At 40.4% G+C, this 16406-nt stretch overlaps 1 protein-coding gene across 1 annotated transcript in view; it reads right to left on the bottom strand.

The window, feature by feature from the left end:
• Positions 1-16406, bottom strand: part of CHD7 (chromodomain helicase DNA binding protein 7) — a 190341-nt gene that overhangs the window by 37129 nt on the left and 136806 nt on the right. The window contains 7 exon segments of the mRNA XM_043601135.1: positions 1144-1287; positions 5438-5614; positions 7348-7591; positions 8188-8309; positions 8406-8543; positions 10251-10334; positions 13569-13683. Of these exon segments, the coding sequence (XP_043457070.1) occupies positions 1144-1287; positions 5438-5614; positions 7348-7591; positions 8188-8309; positions 8406-8543; positions 10251-10334; positions 13569-13683 (1024 nt within the window).

Genomic DNA, 16406 nt, shown 5'->3' with positions numbered 1-16406 from the left:
GTAAATACTGGTATCGTGATTTGCTTGCACGTTAAAACACATTCTAACATGGAAAATCAGGACTATCTTATTCGTTTACCGTTCATTTTCATTTGTCAAAGCCCAGTAAGGGGATGAAGGCCCTAATCTCTCAGCTTGCGTCACAGAAGCGCACGAAGGTTGAATGAGTCGGCGTTAAATGGCCTGTTTCGGCCAGGAGCCCGAGCAGCCAGAAGGCCTGACAAGCACACAGCAGAAAAGAACTCAGTGTATTCCCTGAGCCTTCCCTTCTGTTTGTCTCAAGCCATAGGGATGATGAGGAAGAGGGAAGACACGATGTCATGGGAGTGCTGTGCTTTAGTTCCCTTCCTTTCTGGAAAGAGCTAACAGAATGAGCAAGCCAGGAGGTACCTACTCCGTCCACCAATAAGCGGGCAGAACATCTCTCTCTGGTTCTCGTTTCTGCTGACTGGCAATAGGACATACAGCTCACAGGATAGTTTTTATTTTAAGAAAAGCAAAACCAACATAAAGCAGACTTTACCCTGAACTGAACTAAGAGGCTTTAAACAGTAAGTTGTAGGGGGCAGGGGCCATAAAGACCAAGATTTCCAGCGTATCTCTATCTGTTTCAATTACAGTACAATAATGAATACCCACACAGCTCTTAGGATGTATAAAATAACCAGCTGCTTTTCAAACACAATACCTCATTTATTTCTCACAGAAATCCTGTGGGGTAGTTTAAATGAAAATACAGAGAGTCAGAAAAGTAAGTGAACAAGTATGACTAGAATCCCGGAACTCCAGGGGGCGAATAACTACAAATTGCCATGGCTTCTGACACTGAGCTCACAAGTGTACATAGTGAAATCACCATCCTGAATAGCACCGCGGTCTCTGAAAATTACATGAGTAGGTAATAAGTAACCTCGCTGAACAATTCTCGACAGCCCGTCACCAGGGCAGACACACAAACAAGAACACGTCGACAACGAAGACTCGGAATGTCCAAGGAAAGGAGGCGGAAGGCTCCCCTGACCAGGGGGCGAGAAAAAAACCGACACAATTTACATTTTTACATAGCTAAGTAGGAATGCTTTGCCACTTCTTGGGTTCGTCTTCAACGACGTGACTAAAGCACAAAGTAGACGTGGTAAGTACCTGTTCTTCTGTTTTCAGATCGCCAAATTCTTGCATGAAGGTGGTTTCTGAAGGGAAACGACTCGGTTCCAAGAAATGAAGCAGGCTGAAGAGTTCCTCCACCGTGTTCTGTAGGGGGGTCCCCGTCAGCAGCACTTTGTGCTCCTGCGGGAACACAAGGAAAGCAACGGACTGAATCGCGACAGAAGCGGCGTCTTAAACCCAAAGCCTCTTTTTGCAGACATCCATTTGCCTACTTCTCATTCGTGCAGCTCGGCATCCACCACACGTGACGTGGAGGCGGTGGGCGCGAAGGCGGAGATACGAGGAACACTTGGACCCTGCTTCAGACACGTTGGCGGGGGCCCTCTGGAACGCTGCAGACCCCATAAACATGTCTTGCCCTTTCATTTCTCCCAGGGGTTACCAGGTCGGCATTTTAGTGCCATGGCGGTGCAAGTGGCCTGAGTCGCAATGCTTTTTCCCCTCCCCAAGTTCTTTTCCTAAAATCCCTGGACTCAGAGAGAGCTCACATGCTTCTTTCTGTTCTCTACATCAACAGCATTCTCATCTCCCCATCTGCTTCCTGCATGACTCACTTTAGAGACAAAAGAAGTTCTTCTACAGGCAACAGCATATGAAAAACCATTTTGTTCTGCAAAAATTTCAAACTAGCAAAGAGGTCAGCTTGGTTTTAAATACCACAATCACTTTTTTTTTTTTTTAACAGATGCTATTTCTAACTTTGTTTCTTTGAACCAAGTTAGGTATTTCTTTAAGATAACTCTTCCTGTTTACGAGCTCTTTCTCCAGCTTTCCTCATGCATCTGTTCTCTTGTCTTTGTGTTTTATACCCAACACAGAGGAGCTGTTTCGCAGTGACCGGTTTTAACGGTAGTGAGTTCATTAATCTTGAGGGCCTCATTGGTCAATATTTTGTTTGGCCATTTCACGCACAGTACAGTGAATAAAACTAGTTCAGAAAGTGACCTTAGCTTCTCGTAGATTCAAAAGCAATTGTTCCAACTTAACATGAAATCTGACAAGAGTTGGCTGCAAGCAGAGAGTATATGCTCGGGAAACACTAGATAAATGATACAACTAGGGACACGATAATTTTCGTAATATGTACCACGCCTCATCTGCCAGTGAAGCTCTTTGAAAGTGAGGTGAAGCAGTGCAGTTTGCTTTCATTCCTCCTCTTCTTCCTTTTGGATAAAGAGGTCTCTCAGGAAGATACACAGACCACCATCATCTTCGGACTCACTAAATTCATAGAGTAAGGAGTCTGCAAATCACCTCAAGGGTTTCTACCGTAAAACCATCCTGGTGGGTAACATGGGCCACAGTCCCTGACATACTCAAGTTCTGAATTACTCAAGAATTTTTTACACTGTCACAGATTTGGGAAGGAGCTACTGCACTGGAAGAGCTGTATCGATACTGAAGACTGTCTCCCAGTTTTCTCGTATCCCTTATGACCGAGCTCAATCCTTAACCTCTAACCAAACGCTTCAGAAAAAGCCTTTTAAGTTATTAATTTCAAAGTAATATTTGAAAAAAAGGAAAGGGGCTCCTTTTTCATGCTGTTTTCCCTCCAGGGCTGTTTAAAGCCAGTTACACCAAATGATTACACACATGACGTTTTTATAAGGTTATATATGAGTAGTGGAACAAAACCAGGTTTTCATTTGAAAGTGACTGTGAAATAACACCTGATGAATACACACAGTATCATAAAACATCATGTAAGAGACTGGGGCTATCAAGCTTATCACCTCCAAGCTCAACTACGCCAGGGGATACGCTTTTGGCTTGAAAACGTTACCGGCCCTCCCTTTTAGCTCTGACGGAGTGATACACATTTCATTTCATTGCAGCAAACTCTTTAATTTGCGTAAGGCCTCCCGACAATGAAAGAGGAGATGATGGAATCAACGAAGGACCACGGCCACCTCCAGAGAATCCCCTCCTTGTCAATGATGCACAAGGGGATGCCGTGCTCCCCGGGGCTTCTATGGAGGATGGGTGGACCATAGACGCCCCTCTACAAATCCTCTCCGGAAGCATTTCCCTGGGGATGGGAGAGCTGAAGACACTCGCTGGTCTCCTCCTTCTGAGCAGGCACTTGGAACACGATCGTCATCAAGTGCCCCTTCCTCCTAACTGAGTCTAGGGCAGGAAACAGCGCCGGCCTCTGACCTGCTCCGTAGCTGGATATACTTACTGGTCCTTATTTTCACTGTGACTTATTCTAGGAAAGAAGAATGAAAAGCAGCCAGTGTAGAAGTTCTCACGATATTTACTGTAAGTAAGGATTTCAAGGCCAAGCAATGAGCTGTCCAGAACGGGACAAATACAATTACACTCCAATTCTGAACAGTGCTGCTCTGTTCCATCTGGAAAACGTCTCTTCTGAGATAAAGATTCTTGGCCATCAGAAAAACAACTATTTGGTTCATTTGCTTATCAGAGATTGCCAGTGGTTCATTTGCAATCAGAGCCATGAATGAGTTACAGGTATGCAAGTCCTTGGGGCAGCCAGCAGGGTTGTGAGTCAGTATCCCAGGGCTGGTCACCTATGGCAGTGGGCAGTGTTCTCAGCTTACCCCACTGTGACATACTACAATGACACGCAGAGAACATTACCACTTTCTGTATGTGCCATTACGTGAAAACGGTTAGGAAACACTGCAATTTGTAACTGAAAAGTTATCTGTATAACAGATTCTAATCCATTAATGAAGTGTTGCTGTAAACAATGGAAAATCCTTTCAAGTCTCCCAATGACAATTAGGTTGTTTGCTGAGAGAGTTGAATCTGTACGTATCATTGGAGGACTGCTTTGCAGTTAAGCATCAACTGCCTGGAAGCACACAAACTAGTAATAGGAAACAACTTAGATAAACTCAGGTGACGATTTAAGCCTTCGGAAAAGGGTACTGTGTCTTCTACGTGAACCACTGTGAAGATGGGTCCCTACTCAGAAGATACAGGTCAGTATTTCGGGAACATTCGCATTTCCCTGCCGATACAGGTTGATTTCAATGTAAGGCTAACGTATCGCCTGAGAGAACGAACACAGTAGCAGAGTTTCTCTTTTCCACTTGCTTACCTATGTCTTCAAGACCATGCGCTGTTTCTAAAGTATTCTAATTTCTTTTGTGGATTGGCCATCAAATATAAACTGATTTGAAAAAGCCTTAGGATGGGAAATCCCATCCTTACTAGCATAATTCAGGCAGACTTTTTCCTTTAAACACAACTAGACTTTGTTTGTTTTTGATTAAAAGAAGAGCTGGCTAATGAATAAGAGAATCGCTTCAAAGAACCAGCTGCAACAGAAAGCTTTTAAGTGTTCTTTTCGGTAGTACGAGTCTTTAGGAAAAAAAATTTATAGCCGCAAACACATAGAATGTTCCTTCCCCTCTCAAACTCTCAATTAACAAGAGATCAAATTAATCTGCAGAAGGCAACATCAAAGAGATTTTTTAAATTTTTTGCACTTTTTAAAAACTTCGCAAAAACATTCAAGACATACTGAATGACAGTGACATTGCTTCTAAAACGTACATTAAAAATGAAAACAAGCGATCAAAACCCACCTTGCAAACTACAGATAGCAAAGAAGTCTGAGGATGGCTGAAGTCACGTAATAATTTCTGCTAGGAAACCATACACACAGAAGTATGGAACGGAAACTCAGTTAAATCCTACCACCTCTACAACACGTTGTCCCATAACGCTCCTACTGAAAAAAACCTATCAGAAAAACCTGACCACCTCTTCGGAAGTGGGGAGAGGAAGGGGCAAGCATGGTCTAAAACTCCAGATCAAATTCAAGGTCCCATAACGCCCCAAACTTCCAAGGGTCTGTGCGAACTTGACCAATCCCAGGTATTAACCCATCTTACTAAGAACTTCCATTTACAAGCGCTACTGGATCCAATGTGCCAAAACCATGAGCCCTGGAATATAACTTCATTACCATTCCTGGACCAAAGCCTGGCCCAACAGCATGTGAAATGGCAGTATTTATAAGCAAAAGGGAAAAGTAAATAGTTGAAATTCAGCTCAGTGAAACTATCCCGACTACAGCCTGCTGTAACACAACTGCACAAAGATACCGGCCAGTCATGTAAGAATCAAGGACAGCAGCAACTTTTGAGTAACTAAAAGCTCAGGAGGATATACCACCATATTTGACAGGCTTTGCAAACCCTACACAGGTAGCAGTCAAATTCAAAGCAGTGGGAACACCGAGTCAGTAACGATTCTGTTCAGGTTCAATGGAATCATCACTATGATCACTGACCAAGTCCATCATCTTGAGCCCCTCCAGAAGCTTGCAGTTCCTATTCTTCAGCCTGTGGGCTTCATCAATGACGACACAGCGCCATGGAATATTCCGCAGCTCAGGACAATCCGTCAAAATCATCTCAAATGTAGTGATGATGGCATGAAACTTATAGGACCCCTTTATCACTCGACCCTATAAGAACAGTTCTAAATTACTATTTAGCATTAGAGATCACATTAACTTTGATTAATAAAAAGCATGAAACATATGTATTTCTCTTTTGGGGACATCTTTATTTTGGGTAACACATGCATTTTGTTTTCAAGGTATTTTGCAGGGGGGCTTTAAAACCCTTTTTTTAAATTTATTTTTTTTAATGTTTTTTTGTTTTGTTTTGTTTTCAGAGAGAGAGAGAGAGAGAGAGAGAGAGAGAGAGAGAATGCACAAACAAGCGGGGGAGGGGCAGAGACAGAGGAGAACAGAGGGTCCAAAGCAGGCTCTGCACTGACAGCAGTGAGCCCGATGTAGGACTCGAACTCAAGGACCGTGAGATCATGACCTGAGCCGAAGTCGGATGCTCAGCCAACTGAGCCACCCATGCGCCCCTAAAAACCTTTCTTTTTAAAGGAAGTCTGCAAATCATTAGTAAAATTTCTGATTCAATTTCTCTCCAGATCACATGTAGTAAAGCGCCACTAAGTATGTTCATTCTAGTTACAGCCTACAGACTCCAGAAAGGTAAGAAGGCAAAAGGATGATGTACTAAGGCAACTTTTTAAAACCTTTTTTACTTTTGAAAACTTTTTACTTTTATTTTGCTTGGGTAACTTATTTTTTACTTTTTTTCTTGAGAGGGAGGAGTAAGTGGGGGAGAGGCAGAGGGAGAGAGGGCAGGGGGAGGGGGGGGAGGGGGGGAGAGAGGGAGGGAGGGAGAGGGAGAGGGAGGGAGGGAAGGAGGGAGAGAGAGAGAGAGAGAGAGAGAGAGAGAGAGAGAGAGAGAGAGAGAGAAAATCTTAAGAAGGCTCCACACCCAGTACAGGGGCTCAACCTCACGACCGTGAGATCATGACCTGAGCTGAAATCGAGAGTCAGATGCTTAACCGACTGAGCCACCCAGGTGCTCCTATGTTTTACTTTTGAAGGGCTAAAATGAAAAACCATTCACTTAGGATAGAACTTACAACAAATTCTCAAATCTAAAGATAAGTACCAAAATAGATTTCAATATTTTTCTCCTTGAAGTATTTAATTATAGGTCAGATTTTACGCATAAAGCAAACATATAAAACAAAACTCTGTCCTATCTCCAGCTATAGGACTACCATTTACCACCTGTAGCTTAAAACTACTTTAGCACCCACTATTCTTCCTTGTCATTTATAATGCTTTGACGTCAATATCATACGATAACTGTATACAGGTAACAGAGAACAAGTAAGAAATCATACCAAGTGCTACCTAGAGCCAAAGGAGAAGTTCCTCCCTTTGGGTGTATTTCACTCAACATTATATGCTCGGATGTGCCACTCAACATTGCATGCCTAATCATTTTTACTTCCAGTAATAGTTTCACAAAATATTCTTTCTACTTACATTGAATAACACCATTTTTTGTTTAGCTTTTTCTTAGGCTTGCAAAATAAAACCAGTTAGTGCATCAAAACATTAAATGATTTTCCGTAGTTCACCCAAAGTAAAAATATTTCATTCACTCTTATCTAATAATCAGGATGACCAAAGGTATAAAAAGTAGCTATATTTACAAGATGAGAAAGTATAACACAATAAACTGGATAAGAAATCTAAAGCAAATTTCTCCATTTTGTAAAATCTAGGCCTTTCCCCAAAATGTCTGAGACCATTTTAACATCCAAAACCTTAAAACACACACAAGAAGCATCAAGAATCCACTTGTGACGTTTTACCTGGGGATCTTTGAAGTACATTTCATACAACTGAATGGTCCGACGACTAGCTTGACTCCCATGATACACAACCACGTTCAACTCTGTCCAGGTACGGAATTCCCTTTCCCAGTTGGGGATTGTGGACAATGGGGCAATTACTAAAAAAGGGCCATGGATTCCTTTCAAATATATCTCATAGAGAAATGTAATGGACTGGATAGTCTTTCCCAAACCCATTTCATCTGCTAAAATGCAGTTTCGCCTTTGGGAAGGAAACAAAATGAGAAAAGTTTAGTAAGTATGGATATTAGATACTGCTGTCTTTTTACAAAACATATGCTATTATATTCACAAATGCCTACCTCGGATGTTCTCTCAGATTCAACAGAACACATTTTCAAACAAAATCCTCTAAGACATCATTATTTCTACATACTTCTATCAATGTCGGTGTTAATGTTTGTTGGATAAATATTAAGCATACTTCCAATCCTTGCTGTTTTTCATAATTCTTATTAGAGATTAAAGTGTTACACTATTATTTGATTAATATTAATATTATTTTTTTAATTTTTAAGTTTATTTATTTATTTAGAGACAGAGACAGTGCGAGTGGGGGAGGGGCAGAGAGAGACAGAGAGGGAGACAGAGAATCCCAAGCAGGTTCCACACTGTCAGTGCAGAGGCTGATGCGGGGCTCGAACTCACGAAACCGTGAGATCATGACCTGAGCCCAAACCAAGAGTCAGACGCTCAACCGACATCCACCCAGGCGCCCCTGATTAATATTTTCAGTGACTACAAAGGAAAACAGTTCTTAGGCCTTCTTAAAAGTGAAGAAAAACATGGTTTACATACATGTTGTACCAATTGAAAAGTAGCCAGTTTACTCCCTCCAACTGGTATTCCCTGAGTTTGTTATTGTTTTTATACTCCCTGGAACTCTCCGATTTCTTCCAGTCATCAGCAGGAGGTCGCTCCTGTTTCAAATATAGTAGATCCCATTAGTGGTTTCTCCAAGACCACACTGCTATGCTATTTCCAAATTAAACCCTTCACCATTAGCCAATTCTTACCACACGCTCTGTTTCTGGCTCCCTGGACATTAGTTTCTCAAACTCTTCGATCTTTGCTTGATCTATGTCCTGCCTTAGTTCCCACGTGCTGTCTTCATAAGGCAGGGAACACCACTTCACCAGGTAGTGAGTCACAGGCTGGGCAAAGTTTAAATAAATCAGAAATGGATTCATTTGATCAATGCGCACGTGCGCGCGCACACACACACACACACACACACACACACACTCACACGAAAAACACGTGTTCTACATTATTTAATGATGGATGCTACCCCAGCGACAGAAAGAATGAGTTGGTGGTAGTTTTAAAACTACACCCATTGCACCGTGGTTCCTAGTTAACAGTGTCAAGTCTAAACTGGAAAAAGTATTACTGGGTATTATCAGAGTAAGTTAAATTTTATCTAATGCACTGGCATGTTCAAAAGTCAAGATATATAAAGAAATAGCTAGTACATAACACAGCTGACTTTAAGCCTTACTCTTATCTGTGCAAATCATTTATCGGGTGTCTGATTCAGACTTCTACAGTAAATCATCATAGTCAGTATTTACATGTTTACATAATTGGCTAGTTTCTTAAAGAATGAGAGACAAGCTTGAATTTATTAGTATCTCTGCCTTTTTCCTAAAGAGAGAGGTATTGTTGGTACCTGATCACTTTAAAATAAAGTGAGGTCTAGTAGGCTGGAGAACAAAATATTTTGGGTAATGCAGATCAACAAAATTTCCTTTGTCTTTCCTCTAGAAAATACTTGGGTTTGTGGACCTTCACTTCAAGGCTAAGGTACACTGACCTGGTTGTGATGTTAAAAACACTCACTGTGCTATGTAAATATGCAATAATTTTCTCATGAGTAAAGCAAAGTAAAACTAGAAAAGCAAACATCCCCTTACAGATACTGTCTTTGAAACATCATGGACTTCATGATACAGAGTTTGGAAAAATCTGGGAGTTCACTGCACACTCTCACTAGATAAGCAAGATCTAAACACTTTATTTTTTTTTTATGTTTATTTGAGAGAGAGAGAGAGAGAGAGAGAGAGAGAGAGAGAGAATCCCAAGCAGGTTCCGCACTGTCAGCACAGAGCCCAATGCAGAGCTTGAACCCACAAACTGTGAGATCATGGCCTGAGCCGAAACCAAGGGTTGGATGCTTAACCGACTGAGTCGCCCAGGCATCCCAAGATCTAAACATTTTATATAAAGCTTAATTTACACAAAGAAGCCAGGAATGACAGAGCTCATGGTGGGTGGGCATATCGTCACCAAGACAGCATGCTTGGGAAGGCACTAGACTTGTCTCCACTCTTATTGCCCTAATCAACTGTCCTTTACAACCTCACAGAGTTTTGCAAAGCAACATGAGAATGCCAAGATCTCATAAAGAGGGTTACTTTACATTATTCTCTGTGCACTACATTAAATGAGGTTCATCAACGCACAGTAAGGGCGTACAATGTTAAATAACACTAAATTCCATTCTGCTAAGAGCACTCTTAATTATGTATAGGAAATTTGTGCTTCATGACAGGTTTAGACCAAAGTGTACTAAATTCTTCTTTATTGATCATATTCTGAAATTCTGCAAAATGCCAATGTGTTTGTTTCATATTGAAAATTGATTTCTTTTAAAAAGCTCTCACACTAAACAAAGAACACACTTAGCGCCATTATTAAGTCATAGAACTAATAGTCAATAAGTTTCAGTTAAATTTAGACCAACTGTGTCATGATCCAAGGCTCTGACCAGGACCAGATCTAGGATCCCATAATCATTCTCCACAAACACACATAAGCTGTCTGAGTCACTGCCCCCTAATACAAGTGATCTCTGTCACCTCTCCCCGTTCATCTGTGCTTCGTGCAAAGTCCATTATCCGGTCAACCTCCACATAATCTGGATTAAAAAGCTCATCTTCAATCTGCGCCAAAGGAAAGAAAATTAAAAAGTTAAAATGTTTATTTAATTCCTGACAGTAAACACTATTTCACTTTTCACCAGGCAATAATATTTTGGGTCACAGTAAAATAAAATTTATATTTGGCAAATTCTATTATATTAATTGAAATGCTACAATTTAGCAAAATCATTCCCCATGAGGAAATCAGACTTCTCAGACTTTGTTAACTGGGTCTTTTAATTACTGTGTGAAACCTTTTTACTGTGAGAGAATGTTTAAGAATATTTTAAATGAAGTGTGAAATTACAATTCACTAATGAGCAATCCAAAAGGCTTATGGCATGCAATGCATTTAGCATTCTTGAAACTACAGCTTGCAATAAAGAAGCCAGGCTATGCACAGTAAGTGCTCTCGGAGTCTCGTAACTACCGGAGTTGTCTGATGCCTTATAGCCTCGTTTACAGAATGCTATTCAAAAGCTAAAAACACTGAAACCAGTGAATTTCATATTTTAGTGTGAACAGTATGGGATGTTTGGTCGCCTTCGCCAATCAACATTAGTACCTCCTTTGAATACAGTTTTGTCATTAATCTAAGTGTTCTAATGATTTATTTGTACTGAATATAGAGCATCTGGCTAAAAATATTAAGGATAAAGAAATGAGGCTTAAATAATTGAGTTATTTAGCCAACGTATTAACAATCTTCACAAAAGTAAAGTAGTACTACTTGCTTGCAAAGTTATCTCATAGAAAAGAATAGAATGTGGCTCAAAGGGAAATTACAGACTAAATCATACTTTAGAGAAGCCATAGACAGATAAGTTAGAAAACAAAAGATACATTATTATGTGTTCCTAGAGATCAACTTATCGGTAACAAAACTGCATTAAAAGCCTTCTGCAGAGACATATTAGAAGTCACTTAGACACTGCTCATATGCCCTAAACTGCAGGTCGGAAAGATAAGCTGTTTGGTCACAGTCAGCTCGAGGATGACAAACATTCCCTGGGCTGCTGTGCCCATTTACAATGTCTGGTCCGGGGCCTTTGAACTCTGAATTATGAAAAAAAAAAAAAAAAAAAAAAAAAAAATCAGAAATACAAAAGTGTGTTTCAGATGCCTCGGGCCCTTACACAGAGTTGATTAGTAAGGCAAAAAATCCACTGAAATGTTCAGTGTATTTAAAATGTTAACGTATGAATGCACTGGCTCTGTTCGAAGCTTCTAGATTCAGGTATGCAATACGTACGCCTTATTCACACTAACATCAACACTAAAACTCCCCATAAACTAGGTTCTGATGCTAAAAGCTCCTTTTAAGACACCTTGTCCTTAAACAGAAGCGTTCACTGATGAGTTAAAATCCTTAACCTTACTCCTAAACACTTCCACCTTGCCAGCAACTCATCCGCGCCATCATGCGTGGGACGCAGTTTCCAGTTTGAATAAAGATTTTAGTGGCGGCGGCTTATGAGGAAGCCTAAGGTGAAACAAAGAATGCAAAAGCAGTCGTAATTAAAAATGCCAAAGCAGCAGAGCCGTGGAACACCTGAAACCGGAACTGTCTGCGGGAAAGGGCGCCCGTGTGTGCATGTGCGTGTGCATGTGCGTGTAAAAGAGAAAGAGAGAAAGGGAATCGCTATCCTTTTGTGCTGGCCCTCAGACCACCTTTTCAGGCTGGAATTAGTGCTATTTCCACTCAGGACAAAACTTAAGATTTCTAGTTGCTGAGTTACCGAGCAAGGTAATATATTTCGACTGTGGTACAGGTTATTCACACAGACAGATCCAAATAGATAAGGCTACACAGCTAGAGCCAGGCACAGATCCCCGAAGTGCCTCTGACACCAGCAAATGTATTTCAAATACATTTGATAAACAGAACCAAGACTGAAGGATGGGGGGAAGCTACCACCGCATGTTTTCCTTCTCCCTACACTGATCCATAGAAAAGGTCAGCAGAACATATGGCGTCTCTTTCTAAAAGGAAGCTAATGATTTCAACTTGCCTAATGTCACCAACATTTGACTTCAGTTGCATGAAGAAGGGCACAAAAAAATAGAATTTTGTGGTATTTTCTTAGAAACTGCCCTTCCCCGCACCCCCCCCCCCAAAATCGCTTAAGTATTCTCCAAGAGGTGAAGACTGAGTCACATCTGAGTAACTCCATTCCCCTCAGTGTTAATTACTGTGCTTCGAGGAAGCTGCATACTCAGATCAGCAAAGGTGGTGATGCAGACACGTGCCCAATAAAACCACCACCACCCAAAGGCCCATCCAACACAAACTTTACGGGCTGCCTGTCGGGAGCATGGAAATCAGATTCCAGGAGAACACAGACTTGTGACCTGAGATTATGAGGATTTTATGACCCAAAAGTACTGAATATTCTTCTATCCCTACCCCCAATGGTCCAAAAGGCGAGGGGGGGTGGGTTCTGAAGGTTGTGAAGGTTGTTAAACAGGTATTATTTTGCATCAAATGTCACACTTCTTTGTAGTTTACATGCTGTTAAGTTCTTTAAGGAGAGGAAAATTAATCAATCAGCAAGTTTAATCTTTCAATGTGAAGGTTACTGTTAAGTGAAACCAAATTGGTGAGCAAAAGTCCAGAGACGCCAGTAAGCAGTCTGCAAAAGCATTTCTTTTAATGTAACTGAGCTTTTTGGAGGGGACTTGGCACTACCTTTAAAAAAAAAAAAAATGCAGATTTTCTTCCCTGCGCTAGGTATGGTTACCCTTTCATCATCGATAACCTAGGGTAAGGGGAGACAGGCAGAAGACATTACACCAACTTCTATACCATAGCACATCACTTGTAAACTCTGTAATCAGGCATTGACTTGAACAAAAGAAATCTGCCACATACTTTCCCTTACAGAAGTAACTTACATTCTAAAAAATGTACTTTATACTTACTGTAGAGTCTTTAACTCACTAAAACCTTAACAGAACTTTTATCCGCTTACTTTTTTCACTGTCTGCTAACTGTATTTTCATTACAAGATTTTAATGATACCATCATATTTCCACATAATATCACAAGGACCAGTATCTTCTAGACTAAGCAACAGGAAGAATGAGAAATTTCCTGTTTACAAATTTTTTTTAGCAATAACCAGCTACCAATATGCAAGTAACAGCACAAATGAGGCAAACTAGTTTTTCTTAGTAATTTACTAAACTAAAATTCAAAATTCAGAACACTTTAAAAAGGTTGCTACTTAAGAAAATTAACTGGGTATTTCATACCTCTGAAAGGAATTTGTTCTGGCCCTGCTTTGCCTTAAATCGTTTGATCTTTTGCTGAATTCTCTTATCTTTCTCCAGATCTTCTACAGATGCCCATTGACAATGAAGATAAGAGCTAAAAGAATAAAATGATATACTTGAAACATGTAGAAAATAATCTTTTGTTATTCCAAAAATCAACTAAATAATTAACGAAATAAACTGTTTACTTAAAGAGGCTACTGATCAACATTCAATATAATTACTCATGTTTGCGAATAAGAAAAAAAAATCAGTAACGGTGCCTAAAATTTGTCTGCAGTCCTGAGCCTCCAGCTCTCTTATTTATCTCCCACGAAAAAAAAAAAAAAAAAGGACCTGGTAACAAGCTGTTTTCATAAGTGAATGGAGTACACTTCAATACAAAACAATTAGCACTACAGGGTGGCCTTAATTATGAATTTACATTTTGAGCCTTTTATCATTAATTGAGAAAGAAAAGGTTTTCATCAAGTTAAGAGAATTCGAATTTAAAACAGCAAAGGTAAACCGAACTTGGTCCTTCTAGAGCAATTGGAGAGAAAAGAACCATCATCACCCGCGTTCTGAACACACAGGCCGTCAGCCAGCCCCAGATCAGTTCGCGCCCTCCCAGCCGCCCTCTGCCTTCTTCCAGGAGCTCTGCTGTGATGCCCCTTTGGCTCCCGTGAAGTTTTCACTCTCTACTATCTCCCCGGTTCCTCGCACTGAGCGACCCCCTCCTCTCCAGGCTCACCATGGCCTGCTTGCAGCACAGGTGTTTTCTCTAATCTCAACGGGAACACTCTCACCCTCCCTCTTAAGACTCACGGGTATAAAGTTAATATTTTATGGTACCTTTGACATTCGTTTGTTTGTTATTTCAATATTCTTTTGTACCATCGTTCTCTCCCTGCCCCAGATAGCCCTGACTGCCTCTTATTTCTCTTCCTGGTGATGACATGGAAAAGAAATGAGGTGCATGAATATATACCTATTTCAAAATCAAGGTGCTACTACTCTTAGAAATTACAGCCATTATAAAATCTGTCAAAAATGATTAAGGATACGGAAAAGGCTTGTGACATTAAGTGTCGTATCGTTTATATTTATGTAAAGTCTAATATGCATTTTCGAAAGGTAGGACTGATTTAGCCCTGCAATTGACTGAGGGAGATGAGGACTTTACATATGCCTTGATACGCTATGAACTGATATAAACCCTGTACACACATGCACACAGAGAAAACAGGCTAGATGAAAATGCCTCAAAATGTTAATAATGATCATTTCTGGACGGCAAGACCGCAAGTATTTTCTTTTCTACTTTCAAGTACATTCCCAATTTCCAATAAATAATATGCAATACTGTTACAATCAGAAAAAAATGCGATACAAATAATCTAGTCTCGTGGAACTATTGGATAGAAAAAGGCACGTGCATAGGCTGAGGCGCACGTGCCTTTAAAGCACCACCAGTGTGGCCGTGAGGTGGGTGCAGGCATTCCAGTCTTCCCCTCCCTCTTGTAACCTGGGCTGAAGTTTTTGGACAGGGACTCTGCCTTACTAAATGGAGAAAAGCCACAGGCTTTTTCCACTAAGATCAGAAAGGGGATGCCCACTACCTCCACTCCTATTCAATACTGTACTCAAGGCAGTAGCCAATAAATGGAAGGTAAGAAGTAAAACGATCTCTATTTGCAGATGATATGACTGCATAACAGGAAAACCCTAGAGAGTCAATTAGAAAATTAATTCAAATAAGAAAATGAAATAAGTTAGCAAGGTAGCAGGATATAAAATTAACATACCGCTGTCAACAGCTTCCATTTACATAAACCATAACCAGTTAGAAGATATTAACAGTAGAGAAAACTTCTTTTACGCTATCAACAAAGATTAAATTCTTAGCAATACATTTAATAAAAAATACGTGAAAATTATATGGAAATATTTAAAACCTTTTTAAAAAACACAGAAATAGAGTTAACATACTTGTTTTTATGTATGTATGTATGTATGTATGTATGTATGTATTTATGTATGTGAGTGAGAGAGAGTGAGAGAGAGACAGAGAGTGAAAGAGAGAGAGAGAGCACGTGCAAGTGCACAGGGGAGGGGCAAGAGAGAGGGAGACAGAGGATCCAAAGCGGGCTCTGCGCTGACAGCAGAAAGCCTGATGCAGGGCTTGAACTCACAAACCATGTGATGGCGACCTGAGTGGAAGTCGGATGCTTAACCTACTGAGCTACCCAGGTGCCCCTGGACATCCTAGTTTTTAGATAGTATGGTTCAACATCATATATCATGAATTTGTAAATGTAACACAATATAAATAAAAATATAAACAAGCATTTTAAGGTGCTAGGCAAGTCAATACTCAACTACATATAAAAATAAACATGCAAGAACATCCAGGAAAACACAAAAAGTAAAGTTTTGAGGGGAAACTAGAGATACCAGGTATTATATTACCTATACCAGATATAAAGCCTCTGTAAGTAAAACAGTGTGCTACAGGTTCGTGAGTAGACAGACCAAAGGATTAAAACAGGGCACAGATAGAGTTCTAAATAAATGTGTACATTTAGTATGTGACAAGGGTTACATCTCAAATCACTAGGGCAAAGATGGACTTTTTAATAATGGTGCTGGAACAATAATATTTGGAAAAGAATAAAACTGGAACAACCAAGTATCGTTGTGCTTACACCATACACAAGAATAAACACCAAGTGGATGAAGCACCTCAACACAGAAAATGAAACCATGCAGGTACTGGAGGAAAACAGGGCAAATTCCTCTTTAATTTGGGGGTAGAGAAAAGCTTTCTAGCTATGG

Source organism: Prionailurus bengalensis, chromosome F2 (genome assembly GCF_016509475.1).
Source record: "Prionailurus bengalensis isolate Pbe53 chromosome F2, Fcat_Pben_1.1_paternal_pri, whole genome shotgun sequence".
In the NCBI taxonomy this organism is placed as follows: domain Eukaryota; kingdom Metazoa; phylum Chordata; class Mammalia; order Carnivora; family Felidae; genus Prionailurus; species Prionailurus bengalensis.
This window is presented reverse-complemented; position numbering and strand designations above follow the sequence as displayed.